Here is a 26,471-nt window from a genome sequence, read left to right on the forward strand (position 1 = left end):
GGATATAAGGAAGTCAACTGCTCCTGTTTCTTGGCTAGGGGTCAGGTCCTGAAAAGGGTTGGATTCTGCTGGGCTTATAAGTTCTTGTGACTCCCAGTGTGAGATCTGGTGGGTCAAGAGTTCAGGCCATGTGCAGCACCTTCTGCGTTCTTCTAGGCTTTCTCAGGGGAAGAGCCAGGATGCACAGCAAGCACTGCAGCATGAACACAGGCCTAGGAAGAGATGCAACTGCAGAAAGGGAGATTGGTTTGACAGTATACAAAGTTGAAGATAAACTAAGTACTGGTATTTGTGCCAGCAGAGTATCTTGGATTTGGGGAGTAAGTGGTAGTTTGCCTTCAGATTAAGTGCACACCATGGCAAAGAATTTCCTGTCTCTCACCTATCTGATACTTCTTTTTGTTATCTCATTGTTTCTGACTTTGTTTTTCAGAAAAACTGTGATTCAAGAAAGCCACCATGAAAGGTGAGGAAGTTCGGCAGAGGAGAAAAGAGGGCAGGTCTAGGAATGGAGAGCGATCCAGGCACAAAGGAAAGAGCAAGGGTAAACACAGAGAGAGCCGACTTGGCAGCCAGGAGGCAGAGGATGTCTCTCTGCATGCACAGAAGAAGCTGTTGGCTGAGGAGAAAGCGGCCATGGCAAAGTCACAGGAAGAGTCAGCAATCTCAATTTGCCTGCAAGTGCTCCTGCCATACCTCCTAGCTGGGCTGGGCATGGTCTTGGCAGGCATGGTTTTGGATTATGTCCAGGTAAGGGAAATAAACTCATCTGACATATCTAATATGGGATAAATGGGGGACTTTTCTTCACAGACAGAGATTTGCTCTAGGGATTGCATAGTAAGGGAGGATTTGCAGCAGTTTCCTATGCCAGCTTGTCCCTCAAAGTCGGCTATTATGTACTGTGCAGCTCTCAAGAGACTTGTGGTACTTGTCTGGCACCTTTCCTCCCCTGGATAAAAAAGAGAACATGGTACTGAAGAGTACATGAAGGATGATTAGGAATGTGCAGTCCTGTGCAGAGATCTCCCCTTGGTCCTGGGAAGAGGATGGGTGAGGGCAGCCTCACAGCTAGGGTGGCACAGTGCTTTCCTGCAGGTACCCTGGGGACATCACTCATGGATGTAGCTCTGGACAGTCCTGTACCTGCTGCTTCCTTGCACAAGGCGTCAGCCAGCCCAGCACTGTCAGCACTTCATGCAACAGCTCAGCCCTGCCTGTGCACCACATCCTTTTCTAAGGCCTCACAGCAGATGACTTGAACTCTTTAAGTCCCATTTCTGACTCTGTGGTGGTCAAGATGAGACCTTTCCTTTCATGGTGCAGCAATACAGACCTTTAAGGCAATGATCAGCACCTAATACGAGACAGTTTAAAGCTGCAGTTAATTTCCAGATTATAAATTGCCATGCCCTTGCACTCTGGGTTACTCTAACAGCGTGCCTTTTTGTTAACCTTGTTATTTGACTAACTAGCTGTGGGGTCAAACTACCCTGACCTATCTGATACAGTGACACAGAAACTACTATGCTGACATTGACAACTTTCAAAAATGTGGAGCTGTGTTCCTTTGTCATTAACCCAGGACTGATCTCCCTGAGCTAGAAGAGCTATAAAGGCTTAGGAGTGACCCAGTATCCTTAACTGACCTTAGCATGTACTTGATACACAGCAGAATGTCTAGTCAGATCACAGAACACCAGGCAAATCCAGAACCCAGTGTCAAACTACTTTTTGTCTCCTTAGACCTTATTCCCAAGAGTCTTGAACACTGAGCAGCCCCTTCCGTTTTTATTTTTTAGACTTTTTAGAGCTGCCTGTTCCTATGGATCTCTGACATTAAATGTATGTTTCTTCCTACTGTGAGTTATTAAAGTGTGAAATGGATTGCAGATGAGTTTATGATGTTGAAGGAGGATTTTTCCTTCAATGTTTCTTCCTTGGGAGTTTTTTTGTTTTTGTTTTTGTGAGGGTTTTTTTTGGTTTTGTTTTTTTTTTGTGTGTGTGTGTGTGTGTTTTTGTTTGTTTGTTTGTTTTTTGTTTTGTTTGGGTTTTTGTTTGTTTGTTTTTTGGTTTTTTTGTTTTTTGGTTTGGGTTGGGGTTTTTTGGGGGTTTTTTTTTTTTTTTGGTGTTTTTTTTTTTTTTTTTTTTCCTGTGAGGAACTGAGCCACTAATATGAACAGAATGTGAGGCAAACCTCACTCTCCTCTGAAACTGCAAAAGTCTATTTTCTGCTTTTACAAATAAAGAGCTCACTAAAAGTGTCATATTAGTTCCTAAAGTATGGGAAAACAACCCATGCAACCCATGCAATATGTCATAGGAAACATGGCTTTTGGCAATTAGCACAGTGGCTGTTTGTGGATGACCATGGACTGCTTGAGCACATCTCATCAAGGACTTGCTGCTGCCCTTCCTTCCTGAGCCTGTCCTGACCTTTGCCTGGCTGCTGCTGTTGTTTCTGTGGGACAGCAGTGGATCCCTGAGATTCCCGGGCCCCAGGCACTTTCCATCTGCCTGCTTTCCATTTCTCCACAGAAGTTCTCTTCTCTACCCTTTCCTCAAGTGGGGAGAAGAGCAAGGTTAGAAACAAAAATACGTATGTAACAGAGAGCTCAAAGAGTCAGGAGTGGCAGTTCTTGAGCAACTGGGACGTGCAGTCCCTGAAGAGCATCGTTCTCCTGTGAGCCCAAGGTGTTGGAATAGTGCTGCCTCTTGCTAACACTGCCACGTTGTGAGAGCACTCACAGGCAGTTCTGTCTCTTCTTTGCAGACAAGGTAGGTGTGAGTCTGTGCTCTCAGACACTTGCCATCTTTCTGTTCTGTTTTTTATACTGGGCCAGTGGATGGAGGATCTAGATCAGGGTCAGGACTCACCAAGGAGGCTGTTTCTGCTTTGACTCCTCCAGGACAGTGCTACTTGTTGACTTGTCAGCAACACCAGGACAGAGTGTATCTGTGTGCACAGAAGGGCAGCAGTGCACCTCCCCAGATTTTGCCTTCTTTAGTGGTACAGCCATGAGCTGTGGGGGTTTTTTTTAGTTTTTGTCACTAGCTAGTTACAATCTTTTTCCCACTGTTGAGCAATGTTCTCTGTCTTCTCAAACCTGATGTATCTTTTCTGTACAAATAAGTTATATTTCTTTGCCAAGAAAATGTGATGCATCTCTCTGCCAACAAATATGGTGTGGCTCTTTATCAGAGGCTCCTTAAATGCATAATAAAATGGCCCAGTGTACACACATGGGTCACCTGAACCAATTACCTCTCTGCATACTGATTTATTGGTTGAGGGCTTTTTATGGTGCTTGCTTAGAAGGAGAGAGATGGAGCGTAATAAACTCATAAACCCTATCAGGCTGACACTTTGGAACAGGATGTGTTGCTGCTGTATTTTTAATGTCATTTGAGTCATTTAGGCTCATAGATAGTTCCTTTACATTAATTATTTTGCCTGTTATCTATCCAGTTGGCTGATACAATGGCATATGGGACTAGGTAGGCATATTATTAGAACTTGAAAACCTATTTTTGTCCAGAAATTTTGTCCAGAAATTGTCTTTTATTTCCTTAAAGCCTCTCTGACTAACCAGAACTGGGCCTTCATACTATAATTTCTTACTTTCCAGCTGGTATAAAGAGGTTGAGTCATGTGTGGTTATGACAGGATTTTTATTAACCTGACTCTTCCAGATACTGTGGGACTTTTTTTCCAGTTAGATTAGTTGAAATGTTCTCTCCTGTTAGATTTCAGCTAACTGGACCATTGTTAGGTGGTGGAGACACAGTACACACCAAGGCAGTTGGGAATGGAAAAGGTTTTAGGGGCTGTACCAAAATAACAGCCCAGAAAGCAGTGAAGGGCAAAGCCTCTGTAGCTTGCATTTGTTTTCCACTCTGCCTTGCATCCAGGGTGATCTGCTCTGTTGCCTCAGTTTGTGTGAATTGAGACCAAATAAACACTGTCTAAATGACCGAAAGCTTCCTCAGTTCCCAATTTAGCTGCAAGCATGTCATGTTCTCTCCAACTCCCCTGCAATGCTGGGGACCCTGTCACAAGGACAGAGTCCACAAGTCATTAGCCTTTTTCTCTGCAGAGAATGTGAGGGAAGGGGTTGATCCATCCTAAATGGTGGTTTTTCAAGCTTTTTGACCCTCTGATTAAATTTGCTTGCCCAAATTAATTATTAGAAAGGAGCCCAAGCATAATACCGTGACTCTCTTCCCCACACACTTGAATTTGAGCTGAAGCTTTTACAGAGCAAGATACATAATTGTATCCAAATATTTTGGCTGTATGCAGCCATGTTGAGGCTCGGATTTTTGACCTTGTATCAGCTGCTTAAGATGAAGCCTCTGGGGTGAGACCCCCTGTCTCAAGGACAGTACCTTCCCGGGAGCATGCAGGAGCAGCGTGTTTCAGTTTAGAACAGGAATGGTGACCAGCTCACAGCGTGCCCTTTCTCTGCCTTGCCTGTTGTGCAGAGAGATTATGGAGCTACCTTAAATAAGCTCCGGCTAGGACTCTTATCTTGGCCTTTGCAAACTAGCAGAAAGTTGAAGTGATGACAGCAGATAAGGGTGTTCGCTTTTGAAGCTTATTGGCTGGTCCTCTGAACTTTTTTTCCCCCTGAGAGCCAGTCATTCAGAGGTACAGCTGGCACAGCCCGATTGCTCCGTCCCACGGAGACCATGGAGCGGACATGAGGGGCCGGGGTCTAGCCAGGCAGATCTTGTGTCACCAGCCGGCTCAGCTGTGTCACCTGCCCGGGGATGGGACCTGCGTAATGCTGTCAGCTGAGAGAAACGCGGCCTCGTGCTTTCCTTGACCTTTCTTCACCTTGGAGAAGCGCAGAATGGATCGTGGTTGGTAACTCCCCACCTCCTCGGCCTCGGGACAGTGAGGAAAGTTCAGCAGTGTGTGTGGTGGGAGCGCGGGAGCTGGGCTGGTTTGCAGCAGGCTTACACATTAAACCGTCGTATCAAACGCGCGCCGCGCTCTGACAACAAGTGTAACCCGAGGAGAAAGGACACCAGTGTGCTTGAGAACGCTGAGGGATTCTTGTATGACCTGTCACTCTTTCAGTGCTGTAGCCTGAGCAGGTCTTACTGGTTTTTACTGAAGTGGTGGGAGCTGAATGGGGTGTGGGCTCGTTTCTATTCGTCCACAGGCATCTCTACAATCTTCTCTTCTCTTTTTTAATTCCCCCCTGGATATTAATCAGAGAAATTGTGTCCATCGAGTTTGCTGCCACCTGGGCTCAACCCAGCTGAACCAATTTTGGAGGATACCCTTGCTACAATCATCTGGACGTGCTCCTAGGAGGAGAAGAAACTAAAGGAATTTGGCATCGTTGCTGTAGTTTGAGGAAAAACATTCCTTCTGACTTTGCAGAGAGCTTCAAGGAGGATGTGTGTGAGGTCTTGATCTCCCTCCATTTTCCTGCTGAGCATGGGGTAGCAGTGTGTGACCATGGTGGTCACCCAGTTACAGCTGGAACTGTGCTTCCACGGCAAGAAGCTGAGAGGTTTCACCTGCAAGTTGACCAGGTCAGCCAGTGGATTTCTCCCAGAGACTTCATTCTCCATTGCCTCCCAGATTTTTGTGCCGTTCCTTCTGGCTGGCTTGGGAATGGTAGCTGCTGGCCTCTTGATGGATGTTGTTCAAGTAGGTACCTTTGATTAGGCAACTTGTAGTGAGAGGGTGGGCTAAGGCTCTGACCTTGAGAATTTGTGCTTGTTTGTTTTGAATGACTGTGGTCCTAGCAGCCGGTCAGCAGTATGGCTGTAGGCTTTTTCTGTGCTGGAGGGACACTATCCATCTCCTTTAGATCAGTAGCTGGGTTCCATGTAATGTGGGATACTGGTTTTCAGATGGCTGCCTAACACTGCACTGGGTGCGTTAGACTGGGTGCTCCCTTTTCTCTATCGAGCTAAACACTTTGGTAGAGACTCCTGTGAAGCAACTGGATCAGGCTGCAGAATAATCCCCTGTTGCATGATATCATTTCTTTCCTTGAAAAAAAGCTGATAAGAAGATCTAGGTCAGAGTTGTTATTAACTACCTGTTTTACTTGAGGCAAGTTCTTTTCAAACTAATGTAATCTTTGGTCTAGAGAGCATTTAGATACTGTGATGAGAGGCATGCCACCATTAAATGATTACCATTACCTACAAACTGAGTGTTTCTTGGGCAGTTTCTGAGGTGGGTACAAATTTAGAATAACTTCCACTGACTGCCAGGGAATGCTGCTGCATTTACACCATTGTGCCCACAACCAGGATCTATCCCATCCGTCTTTCCTTTGTACCAGTGGCACAAATAGAAATGCAAAATTTGATCTAGTTTGGGCATCTCATGCCAGTGGATTTACAAACCAAAAGGCAGGCAGAGTTTGCCAAGGATATATCCTGCACTCTGAGCTCACTGGAGTACATTGGATTCTCTGGCATTAATACCACAGGAGGAGCTAAATATGGATACTTGAATGTTTGGAAAGACAATACCTTGCTTGGTTTTTTTTCTTACACTGGAAGAAACAAAGAAGGCAGAGAAGTCGAACTAAAGGAAACACAAGGGATATCAAAGAAGGGTTAACTGGAGTGGGACAGGCTGTTGCTGTGCTGTGTTTGTCATCTCCACCTTGTGCTGTACTTAGGCACAGACCTGTCTTGCAGCATTACAGACGTTCTCAAACTACCCGGGATGTTATGTTAATAGTTAGCATTTGTCTCAAAGAAGGAGAAAGATGTAGCACATACCCACTCTGTACCTTGGAGTGAATAGATCTTTGTCTAGAAGAAATCAATTCACTTGCTAGGAACTGAGCTGTGTTCAAAAATGTAACTGTATCCAAACTGGTGGGAAACACAAGCCATGTGTGCGTACATTGCACCTGTCCTTTAAATAACAGTGTGCAATCTAGTTCGTGTATTTGCTCACTTGACTCCAGAAATGGAGTCAGGTGTAAACCACAACCACAGGAAGTGTATAGTTTGGTGAACTATGTTGAAATAGAAACCATCAGTCCATGGGTTCAGCTCCCAGAGGAGGGAGCCCAGTTCTTAGCTACGTGTTGAGATTCACAGTGGCACAGGAGAGATGTTAGTGAGGTGAGCTGCCGTGGAAACAACAACCCCAGAGCTAAAGCCAAAACCAGTAGCTGGGAAAATGCAGAGATCTTGGCCTTTAAAGCTTTGGGATATTCTTTTGTGCTTCTTTGTCTTTGAGCTGTTTATTTTCAACTTCCTGGAAGTGTGAGAGCTAGAAACTCACAGTTCTGTCCAACTAAAACCAGCCACTAAGTTTGTTTGCTTGAGGCCAGGTACCATAAGACTTGTATTGCCTGTCATGAGGGCTCACATACTGAAACTACAGGTTTTTCAAGTCCAGGAGAATGATTTGCCCATTTTCTAGTGGCTCTTCTGGCTAAGGAATATTTTGCCCTATTTGTAGTGACCGCAAAACATTCTTAGGAAACTCTGTGTCTGCCTTGGACAGGGAGATATATGGGCAAGCTTAAGGATGGTATCTAGAGTATAGATAATACTGAGTTTAATCCTGCTGCCCTTCCTTTATTACATACAAAATACCTTGAAATAACTTGGTTCTGTGTTGTGAGCCCAGCTGATGCTGTCTTTTGCAGGGCTCATATTGCTGTAAAGAGAACAAAATGTAAATTGCTCGTTCTTATCCTATCAAACTTCTTAGGATTTTACCAGTTCCTGATCTGCTCTGGGATGAAGCCAAGAACTTTAATTATTACTGTTTAAAAGAAAAATCAACAGAAGAGATTTATCTAGCCCAGTTGACTCTAAGGCTCAGTCCTGGGTCTCCCATGCTGTAGGAAAAGGATGCCCAAAGAAGCAGATATTTGCCATTTTCTCTTCCTCTGTGTGTGCAGGTGATAAAATCTCTCTGCAGGGCTGATAGCATGGCACAGGTTTTCTTCCTTCTGGACATTTCTGCCTCTGCTCCAGTGATCCTTGGCCCACTGGTCAATCTGAATTTTGGGCTGGCTGGCATTGCTGGAGACCTTGCAGGGTCCTGCCAGTGTTTGGCCCATTTTTTTACAGTAAGGTGAAAAATCATATTGAGGCTGGATGATCAGATTTCAAACCAGAGAATTCAGGAGGAAAGCTTCCCTTTCATTTTCCCTTTCAACGCCACTGGAGTGGGACATAGTCCAAATAAAAGATATAAGATATCTCTGTCCTTTGTTGATAAAAGCCCATGAGATGACTGCCTTTGAAAAGGATTTTGAATTGGCTTGCATTTTGTACTCTAAGATAGTTTGATTTTTCTGTTGATTTGTTCAGACCAATGGAAAATCTCTGGGGCTTCTGAGCTGCTGCCATAGGAGATGGATGTACCTCCTCTGGGGAGGTAACAGGATGTGGTTGGGTCTGTGAGGACAGTGTGAGGAGCTCCAGCAGGGCTGCACTGAGGCTGGGGTGGCTGGCTCAGTGCATCCATGATAATCTCTCTTCCTCTGAGGGATCCCACAAGCAGATTCAGCTGCTATGGGCAGAACAGAGGGTTAACCAAACTTGTTCAGAGCTGAATTTTAGGGTTGAAACTCCATTATGAAAATGTGAAGTGGAAAAGAGTCTCCTTCTGGCTGTGTCGCTCTGTGTGGGTTTGCAATGCTGCATGGAATGTTTTTTTTCTTTCTAGACCAATTTTTGTCTCAAAGGGCAGAGACATTTCTAAGGCTTTGTCCAGGTGTCTTCATTCAGGTTGTTCCTTCCCTGCGTGGCTCCAAACTGTCCCACTCAGCTCCTCCTCCAGCCGTCAGTCCTGCAAGATGTCCAAAGGCATCATCTGTTTATTCTGCATTTCTGCAGTTACTAACACAACGGAGTCCTGGCTGTTGTGGTATAAATCCTCATGAATCTGTCCTTAGGCTCTCGGTGAGTCACTAATGAGACTCAAATAGAGGCAATTAAGTCAGCTTTCTTTATTAGTACAGTTGTGTGATTATTAATTGTTCAGAGCTTTCAGGTGTAATTATATGTAAGGCAGAGTCCCAAAAAAATCTTGCCTCATATGCTGAAACTTCTGTTCTTGATGGCTTGAGACCTGCAAAATCTATTATGTCACAAGGATTTGAGCTTGCCTAAATATACCAAAGTCATATTTCCCAAAGGTGGCATGCACAGAAAATACAAGCAGTTGAGTGTTTCTGTTGCTTTCTATTTTTATGTGCAAAATATGCAAGGTCTTAAGTATGAATTTCTGCATGCCTCTGTGCTTTTAATGATTGGGGGCTTTTACATTGTGACTATGAAGTCAATTTATTCTCCTCTTTCTTTTGAAGGTGGCAGAGATGTGTTTGGATCTTTATTTTTAATTAAAGAGAGAGGAGAGAGGGGGATGTGAATCTTTAAAAGACATGTCTACCCCTAGCTTTTCTCAGGTATTTAAGTTCCATATTAACAAATTCAAACAAAACTGTAGCGTGTCAAATAAGGGAACAGTTTTTGTGTTGGTTGTTTATGCAACAGTAATGTACCTTGAACATTTTGAAATGTGCCTGTTTCCAGGTCACCACTGCCAGGAAAAGTACCTTTTTTATATTGATAATAACATTTTACCTGTTACCTACACTTCTGTTGCCTTGTACCACATGCTCACGACTGGCTCAGCCCCAATTTCATTCATCCTGACTGAGAAGGAAGCTGTGAGATCTTCCCAGCAGACAGACACCACCACCTTCCCACAGCTTCCTGCAGCTTCCCATGGCGTACCAGAGAAAAACACCGAGCTGTTTCACCCTATATATATTTCCTAACAGGCTGGCAGCTGAATGTGTCACCATTTGTTGAGTCTGTCCAACCGTCTGGATATTCAGCTTTATAGGATTCCAGTGGATGTAAAAAAGATGGGTAGGGACGTGCTGTTAGTTTTGTCCTCTAGTGCCGGAATTCAGGGCCACCATGGGTACTAGCCAGTGACTAGTTGGGAACAATAAATGAATTGATCCTTCAGGTAATGTGCAGCTAAACTATGGAAACTTTTGTCCCAGGATGGCACATGGGTTGGAGGGGGGAGTTTGGATGAGGACCTGAAAGAGAAAGCCTTTCAACACTGGTAGGTGTGCAGAAAACCCCCACCAGCTCAGTACCCTGTGGCAGATAATCACAGCCTGGAAAATACACAGGAGAATTATCACATTTACTTGTCATTTTTGTAGATTCTTGTTTTATACACCCAAACTGGATTATTGGCACAGCTAAGGGTGGGTTAGATAGACCTTTCATCTGACTCATTGCAGACACCCTTTTGTCCTTGTATTCCACTCTTAGATGTTGGGCTCATTACTTTTCCTTCATGCTCAGTGGCCCCATTCTGTGATTGCATCCTGATTTAAACCTCTCTGGCTACAGCAAGACTTTGCCAATACCCTTGAATGCACAGAGGAGGAATGAATTCTATTCCAAGGCACTGTATGGTACAAGAATTAGAGAAGACACGTCAGTCAACAAAGTTTCTTACATTTTCAGATTGTCTCTGGTGTTGCAGGTGATTCAACAGCTTTGTACAGTTCAGCTTCAGAGGAGGAACAACAGTCAAGATATTGGCCCAGCAGTTTGGCTTATGAGATATCTTAATTCAAAACCTTTTTCCAGCTGCACGGAGAATGTACTTGGTAACAGGAAGATTTAGGAACTGCCTGTGGAGAACAGATGCAAAAATCTCGTTCCCTCCCACCACCTGTCTTAGATGCTTGACTAGAAGTTTGGTAAGAAAAGACAGACATAACTTCTTGTTGTGACATCATTTTCCAGATCTTTGTTTTTTGTCTTACGAGTTTGGGAAGCAATAGAGGTTCCTGTATCTAGTGTCAGTGCAAAGGATGGAGAACATGCTCTATTTCACTTGGTTTGTGAGCCTTAGTTACTTATAACATTGGTCTTGGCTGATGCTAAAGGCAGATTTTAATTTGTCAGTTTCTAAAATCTTCTGCTGCCCTTAGAAAGATCCTTCCCCATTAGGGTAGTGCTTTGTTGTGCATGAGATGAGAAAGAATACTGCAAGCTGAAAATTCCTTCCTTCCTTCCCAAAATGCAAAACATGAAATGCATCAGGGCAGCATCTACCCCTATGTGCTCAGGATTCCTGGAGGTGGCAAGACAAGAACCTGCTGCCCTGGGGTGCAACAGCATCGGGCTGGTCAGCATCACAAACTGAGGTCATTGCCTTTGTTCCCTTCCAGCATTGGGATGTGTTTCGGACAATTACAGAAGTGTTTATCCTGGTTCCTGCCCTGGTTGGCCTGAAGGGTAATCTGGAGATGACACTGGCATCCAGGCTCTCCACTGCTGTGAGTGTTAACAAGCTGGTGGGGGGTGTTGGGAAGGGGGTGATTAGCAGGAAACATCAGGAGATTCTTCATTTATGTAATCACACTGTGTATGAGAGATGCCCTTTTCTGCTAAGTAGAAACTAGTGGGGTGTGAGCATTGAAATAATGTGTTTGCCCTCATTTTGTAACTGGAACAGAGAATTTCCATCTGCACTTTGAAGGTGAATTAATCCCTGGGTGGCCACTTGCTGATATTTGGGGCCCTGTGACACATGAAGGAGACAAAGCCAGGGCTCCACAGCTGTCAGCTTCCACACTGGATTTCTTTTCTGTTGGTATTGATCCTTGAGGGCTTCCCAGCAATCCTACCTCAGGGGGAGCAGACCCAGGCTTCTTGGAACCTGCAGCAACTTCTGCTACTCTGTATTTGATCAATTCTATCTCCCTAAGCAATGCTATTTACTTTCGCCTTTCTTTATTATGCCTCGGGAGAAATGGTAGCTTAACACAGAAGTTTAGGGGGAACAAAAGATGAAAAATGGTTTCATTTTTCAGCTTTTTGTTTGTGTGGGCTGTGGTGGATATGCCCACTCCACCTTTAGCTGGGTGCCCTGCAATACCTCTGCACCTCCAGTGGGAGCCTCTGATACCCCTGGGACACTGGGCTGGTGGAAGAGTGTCAAGAAGGAAGTGCAGGGAAGGCTGGGAGATGGTGACCTGCATTTTCCTCTCTCTGACAGCCCCTTTCCACCAGGGACCAGGTGAAACTGCCTTCAGCAGCCACCTGTACCACAGAAACAGCTTTTCAGGGTATCTCTCTTGACCCCTAGGCTAACACTGGACAGATGGATGATGCCCAGAAGCAATGGAAAATGGCTACCTGCAATTTAGCCCTTATCCAGGTGAGTCACTTCAGCTGAAAGATGAAAAAGTCCCCTTTCTCTTGCTATGCTGCAGACCAGCAGTGTCTGTTCCAGCAGTGCTGAATGCAGGGCTAGTGATCTGAGGCAGGTATCCTCAACACAGCCAAGCAGAGCCAGGACTTGACCTCCAATAAAGCTCTGTGTGGCCCCAGAGCTTGTAGTTTAGCTGTAAAACACATCTAGACATTCATTGCCTTTGTGGACAAACTGAACTAATAAAACTCCTTTTGCAGCAGGAGCTATGGCACAATCCCTGTTTCACAGCAGCCTTTGGATAAAGCCCGTCATTTACTAGCAGTGTTTGGGAATCAGCCTTGGGCAGGGGGGAGAGATGGGAGAAATTGCCTCTTGTAGCTCCTTCTGCTTGTTAAAATCCAGGAACCAGCCTAGACTTTGCACATGGCAAGACCCAGGGCTGGCAACATGTGTCTGTGTGCTTTCCCTTATCTCTCTCCACAGCTCCAACCATCCTAGGAGTGCAGTGCTGATGGGAGCCCATTTTTGTATTGACCAGGGCTATTCCTTTGCCAATGGACTCGGTGTCCTTTGCTGAAGTGTTATCTGCCCTTTGCAGGCCCCCAGAGTTTTTCTCCAAACTTTGTCAGGATTTCTGTTTTGATCTAGTGGAGCCTTGCAGGGATGCTGTTCAAATACTCAAATAGTCAGCAGCTGTGCCAGGCTTTGCCCTCGGAGCTGTGTGGCAGTGCTGCAGTCGTGTGGAGCCAGGGCTGCCTGGGAGCAGATGTGGGCGAGCGCTCACCAGCTGTCCTTTGGTCCCCAGGTCCAGGCCACTGTGGTGGGACTTCTGGCTGCTGTTGCTGCTGTGATCCTGGGAGCCATCTCCAAGGGCTCTGTGGAGCTGAGCCAGGCTGCTGTGCTGTGTGCCAGCAGTGTGACCACGGCCTTCATAGCTGCACTTTCCCTTGGTGAGTGGTTCTGGTTCCTCAGATCAAACATGCAGTGCTCAGGTGGGGAATGAACTGTCCCTTCCACCAAGGAGGCACTGCTGGCATCCCTCTGTCTGGCAGAGGGAGGAGGGATGGAGGGAGCTGTGTCTGCTGCTTTCATCCCCTCTGCTTCTCTTCCCCCATGATCTGTTGTTCACTGGGCCCTCAGTATCCACAGGCAGCAATCAAAATGTCCTTCACCTGACACATGGGAAATGTCCCGTGCTGTGTGTAGGGGTACAAACATGCCCCCACTCCGTGTCTCTTGGGTGTCTCATGAGCCACCTACACTGGCCCTTTCCAAGGGGAAGGTGAAATAATGTCACCCAGAGAATGGAGGGTCTGTTAGCAGACAGATCCAGACCATGCTCAGGATGGACTCAGGTCACCCCACATCCTGAACACTGTTGTACCAGCCCTGTAGTTTGCCTGCTGTGAGCTGGGAACCAGGCAGTCCTCTCCCTTGGCTCTTCCTCTTCCAGGGAAACGTGATGGGCAGGACAGTAGGAGCTGGCCCGAAGATCTCCAGTTTGCAGGTCTGCCATACGAGGGCAGCATGATACATTGAATAGGGGAGCTGGCACAAAGGATACCTCAAGGTTTCTAAATGAAAGAGATGAGTTAGAACAAGTGCATATCCCAAAGCTGGAGTCAAAGGGTGATTGTAGATGCCTTTGATGAAAAACGTGGGATGAGGCAGTTGTTAAAAAACAGCAGCTCAGCTTTCATTACTCTTCCCTACAATCTCCCTGCTTGGTGTGGTACAGAGAGGCTTTGCTGCTGTCCTGTCTCAGATTTGCTGCTGACATTAGTTCTTTCCCTGGACACGGTGACAGGCAGGCTGTGTGTGGGTGTGCACAACGGGAAGCTGCTGGTTTTATGGCCAGGGAGGGAAGCAGCATGAACTATGCTGTGGGGAGGGGAGCGTGGGTGTCTGGGAGGGCTGCTGTGGAAATGTCGTGTTGTGTGAGGATATGTTTTTGTATAAGAGGTGTTGTATCAGGGAAGATGCATATGTGGCATTTCTTGGGGTAGAACTGATGCTCCTGTGCATGCTCAGCTTTGGAGGGGCAGTGTAGACAGGCACAGAGAGATTGTGAGCTGGAGGGAATCATCATTTCTCAGGCTTCCTTTGGTGCAGTCTGTCAGCCACAGAAGGACTTTGAAGGGATGTCTTATGTCTTGTCTCAAGGCTGCCTTTGCAACTTAGCAGTGGAGCCTGGCCAGGCAGGGCTTATTCCAGGAGCTTGTTTCACAGGCCTGTGAGAGATCTGATAGCTGAGGGATTCCCACATGTTCATCAGGGTTTGGGGTTTGTGCTCTTAAACTTACTTGGGCAAGAAAAACTTCCCTTCTCCCCAGCAATGCTGAAAAGCAGCTCAGTATTCCAGGTGCACCTCAGAGGACACCATAACCCCTTGACTCTGGAGCTGCTCACAGCATCAATATCCACCCAGTGCAAATTATAACAGCCCCAAAGGCTCTGGGAAATGAGGGCTCAGTCTGATGGCTGGGCTGAAAGGCTAATGCAGGCTACTGTAAGGAAGCTTATTGCTCCTTGGTGATTCAAACTTTGAGAAGTCTCAGTCTAATATGGAAAATATCTTTGTGCTATGGAATCCAGAGGAGGGGATGGCACCAGGAGGCTGCTGCATGCCTTCTGTGTGCTTATCTATGAGTGTGCTTCGTGCCTGGTCCTGCTCCAAGGCAGCAAAGATTAGGCTGCTCAGGAGGGGAGCTTCTACATTTGGGCTGCCTGCTGGTATCTCCTTTGATCCCTGGAATTTGCTTGTGTGCCTCTGGGCCCTTGATGCAGTTTATAAGGACAGAGTCATGCACTTCAGATTGGTGAAAACAAGAGGACAAACTCCTGGGGGTGCCTAACCTCCAGCTGCATGGTGCTGTTGAGCCTCTTGCTCCTCTTAGACCCCTACAACTCTCTGGGAACCAGAACAGCAGTTCTGGAGTAAAATACAGCAGAATGCTTTCTCTAATGCCTGCTCTGTGTCTTCTCTAGGTCTGGTGATGATTGGTGTGATCATTGGAGCCAGGAAAGTCGGGATCAATCCAGACAATGTTGCCACACCCATAGCAGCAAGCCTTGGAGATCTGATAACCCTTTCCCTCCTCGCAGGAATCAGCAGTACACTCTTCAAATACATAGGTACAGTGTCCAGCAGGGAATTGCAGCTCAGCATGGGAGCTCACATCCTGGTGAAATTATTGCAGGCTGCCTCAGCATTTCTGGCATGTTTCAGAATGGAGGCTGGCATGCCACTGGGGTAGAAAAATGACCAAAGAGGCTTTTTGCAGACTCTCTTTTAGTAACAGACTGGAAGGCAGAACCTAATAAACACAACTGGGATTTGTCAAAGAAATGGCCAACATGTATTTTATGGCTTTGGAAGAGAAGGCTGACATATGTGACACTGACTCTGTTCCTCAATCTGTCACTAGCCAAGCAAAACTACATGGGCAATAGCAGGTCCTTCTTCATAGGACAATTCCAGGGTTTTGGCACTAGTAAAATATTCTTGTATCCTCTCACATGGAGAGTCATGGATGAATGAGATACTCAGTTGGAGGGAAGTAGTCTGCAGTGTTTTGTGCCTGCAGGCCTCTGAGTAGTTGTGGTGTGGAGTTGCCTCTGAGTAGTTGTGGTGTGGAGTTAGCTGTGCTGGTGTTTGCCAAAGACTTGGGCACCTGATGACTCTCAGAAGCTCAAAACACTGGTGATATATGTCTGTTGCCTTTAAAGTGTTAGTTACTGTGAGCCTAAGCTAGAACAGAATCAGGAAAATAAAAAGATCCAGAAAACTCAAAACCATTTGAAACCCAAAATGTTGCTTCAGGCTGAGCAGAAACAGTGAGGCAGCTGTTCTCAGTTTGCATAACTCATTCCATGTGCAAGCACAAGTGAGGGAATGAAGGAGCACACACTGCAGGGAGAGGCCTATGAATCGCTTCCATCCAGTCCTCCTTGAGCTTGAGCCTCAGAGGTGCTTTTTTTTAAAACAGGATTTTTCCGTGATGCCATCACACCTGCCTCTGTAATACTAATCTGTCTTTCAGTTGCTCTGCCTCAGATAGTATCTGCCAGGGAGCACAGGGCAGAACAACATGATAACCTGCATGGCTGTGACCAGAGAGCATTTTTGGGGTTGCCACAGAAGTTTAAAGAGACTCTTGAGATAGAGAAATAGTCAGCACACAGACACCAAGTCATTGGGAGCATGAAGTGAAGCAGATAGGGGGATGGCACTGCTGATGGTGCTTGAACAAATCCATTTCCCTGCCCAGTGTGTAATAAGGTACAGGTCACACTCTAAAAACTTCTGGGTCTTACCAAAATGTATGTGTATCCTTCAAAAATACACATGAGTCTGTAAAGCTTGAAGTACTGTGTGCCACCTGATGCAGCACCATCTCCTTCTGCAGAATATCCTCTTTCCAGAGAAGATTCTCAATTTTTTTTTAAATTGCCTCTGGTCCTTCTCAGTCCTGCATAAAGGAGATACAAACTGTGCCAAAGGATTTGAGCTTGCTTATGGGCTGCCTGTGTGAGAATGTGGCAGAACTGGAATGTGCAGCCTGAAGACCATTCATCCTACCAGGAGTCTTTCTGTGGGCTCTGATAAGGTTTGATCAACTCCAGTGCTCTGTGTCTGCATTATTTAAGGAGGAATTAATTGCTCAAAACAACATGTGGAGTGGGTAAGAGACCCAGTACAGCAGCTAAGTCTCTCATACAACCCACTTGTCCTGCATGACTCCAGGGGGTAAAGGGCACTGACAAAACTCCCCAGAAGGAGTTGCATTTCAGTGCTCACTGAAGCCACTCAAGAAGAATTGCACCTCTTTGTGTAAGAGCCTTTCATTCACAAAGAATGCCATCACAGCAGTGCTGTCGCATCCAGGTAGCCCAAGGCCTTGGCAATGCTGTTTTTAAAAATGCACACTTTGAGCTTCTTCATCTCCCAGATTACCTGCAAAGTCAGTGTTACATCCCACTGCCTTGGCCCCAGCTCAGAGACCAGATGGAGAGCTTTCTTGAAGAAGCATTTTTGTATAAAAAGGGTTGGCATCAGCCCCATTGCTTGAAGGTGTTTCTCATGCTTCTGAGTCATGTTTATTTTCTTTCAGTGCTGCACATCTACTTATTTTTTAATTTCTTTGCTTCCGAAGATCGCTCCAAGGCTATGCCTCTGCTGAATGGAAAAAGCACCTAATGGAAACACATGCAAGCTAGCACAAAAGAAACCCCAGATCTTAACTGACTTATATGTGCCAGAGAACATTTGTTCCTATAGAGCAGACCAGCTGCTCAGCAATTCTGCTAGCTTGCCTCCTAAAGTACTTCTTGCCTCTTGTTTTAGGTGAAGGTGTGAGGTGTCTGCCCTAGGTGGGATACAGCTTCCACACAGGAGGTTCCCCCTTGCCTTGCTGTTTGATTTGTACCCTGAAGCCAGAAATTTTGTAACTTTTTGTCTTTCTTAGTTGGAGATGGAATTGGAGAGTTGTTAGTCTTCAAATATAACTTGCTTTGAATCCTGCTGATTTTCAAACAGCATCCTCTAGCAGTGAATTTCAGGGATTAATTATGAATTTCTGTGGTGGAATGAGGTGGTTTTGTGGGGACTATCATGCTTCATGTGATTTTTTCTTCTAACATAACTCGGCTGGAGCAAGAGTCCTGCTGCCTTTCTTCCTATCTTTGTGCAATACGAATTTGGCAACCAGTGAAGCTATGGGTATTTAATTCAAGATTTCTTTTCCTTGCCAGATGTGAAGTACCTTTCTCCTCTGATCTGTGCTGTCTTCATTGTCATGATCCCTCTCTGGGTTGCTATTGCCAAGCAAAGTCCTTCCCTGGCCGAAGTCCTGAAATCTGGGTGGCAGCCAGTTATTGTTGCCATGAGCATCAGCAGGTAAAGGAGGCAGTGCCCCAGCCCTGCCCCAGCCCAGCCCTGTATGCACACTGCAGAGGGACCCTGGGCTCACACTGAGAAGGCCATCAGAGGTGACACTGGGAGGGACAGCAGAAAGGTGTTTGCCCAGAGCTCCTCAGCCACTGCTGACCCTCCAGCAGGCTGTGAGATGGCAGATAAGAGGCCCCCAAAGGACTGGGAAAAGCAAATCATTCTAAGTCTCATTTGCACATCCAGGCACTACGTGGGTGAAAGCCAGGAAACTGAATGATGATCATCACAAATTGTCAGGCTTCAACCTCATTCTTATCCAGCTGAGAATATACGATATAAGAGGAAATACTGGTAAATGTAGAGCCAGGTAGTTCATTCCTCCTGTGCTACATCTTTCACAACCAGCTGAGATCTGGAAGAGAATTTCAAAAAACTGCTAAAGCTGGTATAGAAGTGTAACAAAACTTTGTGGGAGGATGATAAAGCTTTCCTAACTATTACCAGTTTTGCTTGAGGGTGGGCAAGGAAGTCCTCCTGAACTCATTATGCCATTAACAAATTCTGTATTGCTTTCTGTTGGTGAAAACTGAGCTGTAAAAGCAGTGCATTCTGAACAGTCCAGCCCTGGCAATAAGGAAGATGCAGTAACCCATGTCAGTGTGCTATTTTCACAGGGTAGGAATTGCCCTGGGAAAAGATTGATCCACCCTAATTTCCTGTCCTTTTCTTAACAGCATTGGTGGGCTCATCCTGGACAAAACTGTGACTGACCCAAACTTTGAAGGCATGGCAGTTTTCACACCTGTAATTAATGGTAGGTTGGGCCTGGGGGTTCTATGCATTCTTTTATTTATACCTCCCCTTCTCCCAAGGGTTCTGGTATCCACTGTTGCCATTACACAGAGATCAGTGTTCAAGCACCTGCTACCATCATGAGTGCAAGTGAAGCTACTGGTCCCCATCACATTCCTGCTTATATTTTAAAGTGTCTCTGGAGCATAATAGCAGCGAGGGCAAAGCTGTGCAAAAAGGTTAACAGCATCTCTGAGAGCTACACTGACACTTTTCATAACATCAAACCTACTGGGATGTCACAATAAATCCATTTTCCCTTGTTTCCTTCCCTCCACTCAGTAACTTGTGCTGTGCAATCATCCCCCATACAAATTGTTGATAAATATTAATATAATAAGATTATATATGTGTATGTATCTATAAGATTATATGCATGGATTGGATATCATTGGATTTTTATATATATTTCTCAACATATTTTGTGTATATTTGTATTTATTTTTATATTCACAGTACTTTTATACACACACCTATCAGTACAAACTGCTGGGTAATCGCTGAAGACCCACTAGCTTTTTTTTCTGCTATTATAACATTCTTGTAGCACAGGCCCATTCCAAGGGAAACCCAGGTTCCTAGAGCCTCATGCTGCCCTCAAAACACAGTGTCTTGTTGCAGTGCCAGAGGGTGTCACCCAGCTGCCACCTTCCTGGATCTGCATAAAGTCTACAGGCATTTAGTTGAGCAGTAAGAGCCCCAGAAAAGGCTCTGTGGGGACAGGTGACCCGTTTGGCAGAGCTGGTGGCAGAGTTATGCAGTGCTCTGTGTCTTTGCACAGGCAGCTCTTCACTTTGCATGTGCAAAATGTGGCAGTGCATGGATCAGACAGATCCCATCTTGAGCTACAGTGAGATAACCTGAGTATTTTCACTTTGATTCCCATCTGGAAAATCTCACATTTAATGATGATTTCTTCTCCAAGGAAGGGAAAACATGAGAAGCCAGTAGCATCTGGCTCGCCGTTATCTTTTCTGTGGCATTTCCACCCTGAAAATGCTTAGGGTGGTGGATGTTTGCTCCACAGATCATTATCCCTCTATTTTCTCCTGGAAAATGTAGCTGCTTTTTCATGTTTGCTACAATTAATCAGTCTGGAAGGAATTAATTTACTTTAATTAGCTAACATATTTGGGTTCTAATTCATTCTCATGATTCCTTCTCATTTAGCAAGTGTATTAGGTACCTTCAGACAGATATATAATCACTCTCTGTGATGTTTTGTTGTCTTTTAAACAATGATGGTTCTCTGAGAGTGAGTAAATCCAAGAAGTGGCCATGAGCAGCATCTGCACTGCTGTCCCCAGGTGTTGCTCACAGACTGTGTCAAACTAGGTGCAATTACATCGTGTTCAGAGACCACGTGCCATTTACATCCAGCGCTAGGGAGAAAGGGAAAATGTTTCCAGTCAGCAGTCAGAAGAATACAATTACTGGAGCCTTCCTGATTTTTAGGAGCTGTTCCTGCAAAGTGAATAGTGCAGCACCACTGGAGATGCAGGGATCAGGTTTTCTCTTTCTCTCACTGCTGCTCTCAGTGAATGCAGATGACTCACTTTAGGCTAGGTTTTGGATTGATGTTTCCTGCTGTGGTGAAGGTGGTTTACAGGTTCTCTGTTTTGTCCTCACAGGTGTTGGAGGGAATCTGGTTGCCATCCAAGCCAGCCGAATTTCTACATTCCTGCACTTCTGGAGCATGCCTGGAGTTTTGCCCTACAAGATGAGGCAGACTTGGCCCAACCCATGCACCACGTTTTTCTCATCAGGTAGACCCTGAGCCCTTGGTGTCCATGTCTCAAGGCCTGTCATACAGATAGCTCCTTTTCCAAGCCTGGTTGGTGAAGGACTAGGTGGGTTTCAAAGGCAGAACTTTCCCCTTCCACAGAGAATGCTCACATCAGAGAGGAAGCATCTTTGCAGTGGGCTGTGTGAGGAAAAGGCTTACAGCATATTTGCTCACTGGCATGCAAAGAAAGTGGTCTTCAGGGAGCACTAAAGAAAGTAATTGAAAAAGAATCTTAGATTTGATCTAGCAGAAAGTCATTTTAATGGCCAGCCTAGAGCCCTCACCTGTGGACAGAGCAGTGAATAGACCATAATCTTGCTGAAAATCAGCAATTCCTCCATCTTCAGCACTGGAAATACCTAAGCATCAGCAAAACTCAATTTTGGGTCTGTTGTCTTTATAGAGCTCCTCTTGATTTTCCCTGTTAGGTTGAGAGTTAGTGCTAGATCAAACTATAAACTGGGAAAATCTGTTGTAGTGAGGCAGAGCAGAAGTTGTGGGAGGCAGAGAGCAGCTGAGAGGAGTATCTGCAAGAATCAGAGTGGATCAGCACAGAGCACAAAGCCTTTGGCGTGCAGTTTCAGTGCTAGACAAAGCTGCTGGGCTGATCCTGCAGATGCTTCCTATTTCTGTTTGATCTAGAGAAGGCATTAGCAATGTGGTTGGTGGGAGGGGGCAGCCCCAGGTTTATGCAGTAAAATATGCACTGTGTCCTGTCGTCCCCTCACCCTCTCCAGCTGCTGTTACTCCTGTTTCTGTCTCTGTGCTCTGCAGGGGTGAATTCCAAGTCAGCCCGGGTCCTGTTCCTCCTGGTTATCCCAGGGCACCTCGTGTTCCTCTACACCATCCATCTGCTGCAGGGGGGCCACACATCCCTGTCCTTCACCTTTGTGATGTTCTATCTGGCTGCTGCTTTGCTGCAGGTAAACCCCAAACTCTCATCCAAAAGGAGTCTATCAGATAACATAAAACCAGCATTGTCCAGGTTAAGAAGGAGCCACAGTAAAATATTCAGCAGCAGCCTCTGTTTCCTGTCATTTCAGGTGTGCTTCTACCAAGAATCATGTACATTCTGTAGGTCCAGTAATACTTCACCCAAATTGCCAGGCTCTAGTTTCCCACATGAGCACAACTGTGCTTTAGAGTGAGTGAGGGATCAGGCATGAGAGGAGGAAGAAGTTCTCAGCATCCACTGAGCTGCAGTAAGTGTGCAGAGACACACTTGGCAAGGAAGGTCTTGTTTTAAAATGTTCATTCCTTGAGTCACTAAGCTCCAAGTATTTCCAGGCTGCCACTAGTCACCCCAGCAAGGGGCAGGTGAGGAGCAGTGAACTCCAGCCAGCAGGTTTCCCCACCCATTTTAGAAACCACTGTCACATACTGTGGTGAAGACCCAGGGAATATCTCGGGGCAGGGTCATGTAGGTAGAAAACAGAGAAAGTCCAGGCCCTGAGCAGTTCATCTTCAAAAGTAAAAGTTCCTGGCAGGCAATGGGCAGATCATCTGATTTGTCCTGCTTGTTCCCTTTTGCTGTTTTCCCTGCCCTGTAAACTTTGTTTTTCTCACTCAGAAACGCATGTAGCTGTTGCCTGAACCCACAGAGGCTGTGACTTCACTTGCCCTTTTAAATCAGTGATTCATTAATTTGCATGATGAGGTGGCTGACTCTCACTTTGCCTTACAAGCAGCCTTGTGTCTGAGGGTGAATTCCTTGTGCGTGTAAACAATCAGTTTTCCTCGACCTTTTCACAACCTTAGGCCCAGCAGCACAGCCACAGTTGTGAAGGAAAATATTTATTCTTCTCTTTATGCATCGAGGTAACTCCTTGACCAAAGCCAAGCATGAAAATACGAAGAATAAATGACAGCATAAAGAGCAGCATCCCAGCAACACCACTGACCCTGAAAGATTCCCTTGGAGGCCAGTGGAGGAGAATACATTGAGCCTGGCCCTTTTCCCCCCTCTGTTATACTTTATAAAGAAAGACAGAAAGAAAGTGGGTTGGGGGGAAAGTTTGGGTCACTTGGAGAAAGCCCAAGATCAGAGCCCAAAAAACATGACCTCAGAGGAGTGATTGAATGGATTGGGGTTAACTATTCCAAAGTAGAGAGGCTTGAGGAAAATCTGGTTAACAGCCTTTAAACTACCAAATTTCTGTAGTGAGGGACAGAATAACTAGGAGAGGAAACATGAAATCATGGATTTCAAATGGAAAAAGGCAGATTTATGTTAGGCCTTGAGAAAACAAAAACGGGGAAAAAAAGCTGTGGGGGTGATTGCTTAGAGTGTGGGATCTCCATCTCTGAGGGTTGTTTAGCACAAGTTAAACAAATCTTCCGTCAGGAAAGGTGTGGATGTATTTGATCCTGAATTGAGGAAGATGAATGATCTATGTAAAACTCTTGAGTTTCCAGCCAGCTTTAGTTTCTGTGATTCTGCTATTTAATTTACTTCCCCCATCTCTCCTCCTCCCTTTTTCCCAACCCAGCTTGCAGTTTTCACCTTTAGAAATGCTGCCTCAGGCTTTGGTTACTGATGTGCTGTGGTCTCCCATGGAGGGACCACAGATGTGGGATGCAAATTCTCTCTCCCTTCTTAATTCAATTAATTAGACAATCTTTAATCTTTAACCAAAGTATTTTTTTCCTCCATCCATTTATCAGAATTTGGAATGAAATAAGAATTAAAAGAAATTACAACAAATATTTTTAAACTGTTAAGACGAAAAAAAAAGATTTTTTTTTTAACATGTCAGTTCTGCTTGGGATAGCTTTGATGTAAAAACTGCCTCAAACTCCAGTTGTCCACTGAGACTTTTAGGAAAAACAAAGTAGACATGATCTGAATTTCTAAGGGAAAAAAGAAGGATGAAGAGAAAAAATTCTGGCTACAAACTCGTCCTTTGGAGTTGCCTGCATATTCACAGGAACCCTTCACCTGGTGGAGTGAGTGGGAGTGCTCGTTCAGGGCATGGGAATAGGAACTGTACTTTTGGGAGGTGCTTTTGGAGTGGCCAGGCTCTGGCTTGGGCAGGCAGTTCAAGCAGGGTCTCCACGCTTGTGGCTGGCAGCAGAGGGCTGTGGCACTGTGGGTTATGTGATGCCAAAGGGTAGGAGCCAGCTACACCCATCCCATGCCATCCCATCCCATCCCACTGAGGAACCTCAGCTCTCTGGGGAAGGTGTGACTGCTCAGTGATCCCTGTTAGCTCTGGTAGCCTGGCCATGGCTCATCACTTTTGAGCCGAGGTTTGTGTGTTACCCTCCTGCTGCCTCACTGCAGGGCCTGTCTTGCCTTTCTCAGGTGGGGATCCTGCTCTACGTGGCCGACCTGATCGTGCGCCTGATGTGGAGGAAGGCTCTGGACCCGGATAATTTCTCCATCCCCTACCTCACTGCCCTGGGTGATCTCCTGGGCACTGGATTTCTGGCCATCTGTTTCCGCCTCGTTTGGCTCATCCACGGCTCAGATATGAACCTGGGGAACTGAGAGTCCGTGTGCTGCTCTCGTCCCTTGCTCCACATGACGCTTTCCTCGGGGACACCGGGGTACCTGGCCATCAGTGTTGGGTCACCCTGCTGGGCTGGGCCTCCACTTCCACCCCACCTGCCCTCCCCATCGTGCCTTAAAGCCAGGCTCACTCCCCCGAGGAATCAGCACCCACAAACTTGTGCCCTGGCATGTGAGCAAGATGGTTTTAAGAAGCACCCGCTGCTCACACCTGGACCTGGCAAACAAGGCAGGAAGGAGCATTTGGGCCGTGGTCTCTATCCCCAGCACTGACACAGCCCTGAGGCTGCTCCAAAGCCTGCCCAGGTCACTGCATCTCATCCTACATGGGCACGTTGCAGCCCCTCCATCGGACTCTGACTTTCCATCAAGGGAAATTCTTTATTCACCCCACTTCTACTCCTGCTGAATCCCTGGAGTAGCAGAGAAAAAGGTCTTTAAACTTGTCTCCTCTCCATAGCTCTGAGGCTCAGGATCTGAGGCAGTGAGTTGCTGGCTCATGCCCAGTGGAAGGTTATCTAGGGATACTACCTACCTGCCCTGACAGCATCGCTGGTGTCTGACCAAAAAGCTGGTTAGATTGCATTTTGGGGGCAGGAAGGTTTGTTTTTACGGTTTATGAAATGTCCAGTAGTTAAAATGTTTATAGAAACACACACATAAATAAAGTGGGTTAAAAAAAAAAAAAAAAAGTAATGCTGTGGATTTGCAGTTTGCTTTTTTCTTGCCACAACTCTGCCTGTTTCTAGTTCTAACTTGTCAGGTAGAACTTGCTTTGTTCTCATCCATTCAGGGTTGGACAACACAATTTTAATAGGGCTTCAGGAAAATCAGTGTTTCCTATCCAAGGACTTCTTGCCACCCCCATGTTTCAGGTTAGAATTAAAGCCTCTCCCACAGTCACCATCCACTCTTTAACAACTGCTCTGGAGTGAGTCCAGAAGCTGCCTGTGTTGGTGTGGGTGACAGTCAGGCTGTGCCCCGTGACTCTTCAGATGCTTGTCCAGGGTGGCAATCTGGTGCCACCAGAGACATGTCAGGGAGGCTTTTGGGGGCTGAAAGCAGCCAATTCTCACTGAAATTGAAGAAGCAGTAGAGTCCTCCAGATAATAAGACGCTGAAGAGTCAGGAGCTGACAACATGGATCAAACCTTTGAAAAATATCACTGGGCCTCACCTTTATTAATTATCTGCCTTCTTGTTGGAGAAGGGAAAAGGGGAGGTCAAGTCCCCCAGTCTGCTGGCAGACAGATGCCTTATTCAAGGACCTGCCAGTTCTAAACCACTTGAATCTCAGCTGTGTGAGTGCCTGCTGGCCTTGCGTGTTTCCTTGCTCCCAGTTCTGCTCTGGTGTCCCAGAGCCACTGCAAAGCTGAGGCCCCTGCATGGGTTTGACACGGCTGAAGGTCCCCAGCAGTAAGAGCTGAACAGCTCTGGGCTGCCAGACATGGGGAAAGCACTCCCTGAAAACAAGAGAGCTGTTGCCTCCCCTTTCTCCAAGCTTCATCTTCCTTTTGCTGTCATGAAGGAGAAATGCCCGATGCTGCTGGGCGGGAGAGGCTGTGCAGCTCCCTGGTGGGGAGGTTTCAGCAGGTAAGGCACACCTGCCCTGGCTCAGGTGTCACTGCTTCATCCCCTGCTGCAGCCTCTGTGCTGCTGCCTCTGCCCAGGGCAGGTAAGAACTGCAGCAGCAGCAGCTGAGGGATGTGTGGGGAAAGCGAAGCACCTGACTGCCAGAGCCCGTTTGGGGCCGCATTAGAGGATATGTATTAAAATACGTATGTATTTTAATAACTTGAGCTTAGTGCTTTACTTTGGAAAGCTTTAATTTGGCACTGGCTTGAGCAGTCCTGGCAAATAACTCCTCCTGCCTCAACACCATGTTTCCTCCTCCTTGCTGCACTGTCCCCACCTCAGAGGTCCTTTCTGGAGCTTGGTGCTTTTGCTGGTCTTGTGAATCAGGTAAGGCTGTTGCTAAAGCCAAGCTGCTGGAGACAGCCTAGCCCCCAACAGGATCCTGAACATGTGAAACTCCTTCTGCTTTTCTCTTAATAACACAGATTTGTTCCTGTTTCCTCCAATCCTGCAAAAGACCTAGACTGGAGCCAGTGGCTGGTGCAAGGGACCCCAGTCACACTCCTCCATCATCAAATCCCAGTGCCCAATACACAGGTGCCTCTCTGCCATGTGTTTGCAGCAAAGCCCTGGCACTGGCATGTCC

At 46.2% G+C, this 26,471-nt stretch overlaps 1 protein-coding gene across 6 annotated transcripts; it reads left to right on the forward strand.

Moving 5' to 3' along the window:
* The first annotated feature begins 444 nt into the window (after nucleotides 1-444).
* SLC41A3 (solute carrier family 41 member 3) lies at nucleotides 445-24,942 on the forward strand. Of its 6 annotated transcripts, none has more exons than XR_010744438.1 (11): nucleotides 4,304-5,668; nucleotides 11,220-11,327; nucleotides 12,140-12,211; nucleotides 13,014-13,158; nucleotides 15,197-15,343; nucleotides 17,963-18,107; nucleotides 18,836-18,915; nucleotides 20,585-20,719; nucleotides 21,514-21,662; nucleotides 23,496-23,685; nucleotides 24,044-24,162. XR_010744438.1 is itself a non-coding variant. In XM_066326655.1 (11 exons), exons 2-11 carry the CDS (start codon nucleotides 5,474-5,476, stop codon nucleotides 24,227-24,229), a joined length of 1,362 nt encoding a protein of 453 aa, XP_066182752.1. In that variant the 5' UTR covers nucleotides 4,308-4,866; nucleotides 5,226-5,473; the 3' UTR covers nucleotides 24,230-24,942. The 6 variants fall into 6 exon arrangements, 5 of the variants coding, with proteins under 5 accessions (XP_066182751.1, XP_066182756.1, XP_066182752.1 ...); XM_066326655.1 differs by lacking the exon at nucleotides 23,496-23,685 and having other exon boundaries at nucleotides 4,308-4,866; nucleotides 5,226-5,668; nucleotides 24,044-24,942; XM_066326657.1 differs by lacking the exon at nucleotides 23,496-23,685 and adding an exon at nucleotides 10,526-10,745 and having other exon boundaries at nucleotides 5,535-5,668; nucleotides 24,044-24,942.
* Nucleotides 24,943-26,471: the final 1,529 nt, after the last annotated feature.

Source organism: Sylvia atricapilla, chromosome 11 (genome assembly GCF_009819655.1).
Source record: "Sylvia atricapilla isolate bSylAtr1 chromosome 11, bSylAtr1.pri, whole genome shotgun sequence".
NCBI lineage: Eukaryota > Metazoa > Chordata > Aves > Passeriformes > Sylviidae > Sylvia > Sylvia atricapilla.

What these genes read in the sequence shown, in the direction of transcription:
- SLC41A3 (XM_066326654.1), top strand. Translation starts at nt 460, where the DNA reads ATGAAAGGTGAGGAAGTTCGGCAGAGGAGAAAAGAGGGCAGGTCTAGG. An exon ending in TACACTCTTCAAATACATAG is followed by an intron (nt 15,344 to 17,962) that starts GTACAGTGTCCA and finishes TTTCCTTGCCAG; the next exon opens with ATGTGAAGTACCTTTCTCCT. An exon ending in CACCACGTTTTTCTCATCAG is followed by an intron (nt 20,720 to 21,513) that starts GTAGACCCTGAG and finishes TGTGCTCTGCAG; the next exon opens with GGGTGAATTCCAAGTCAGCC.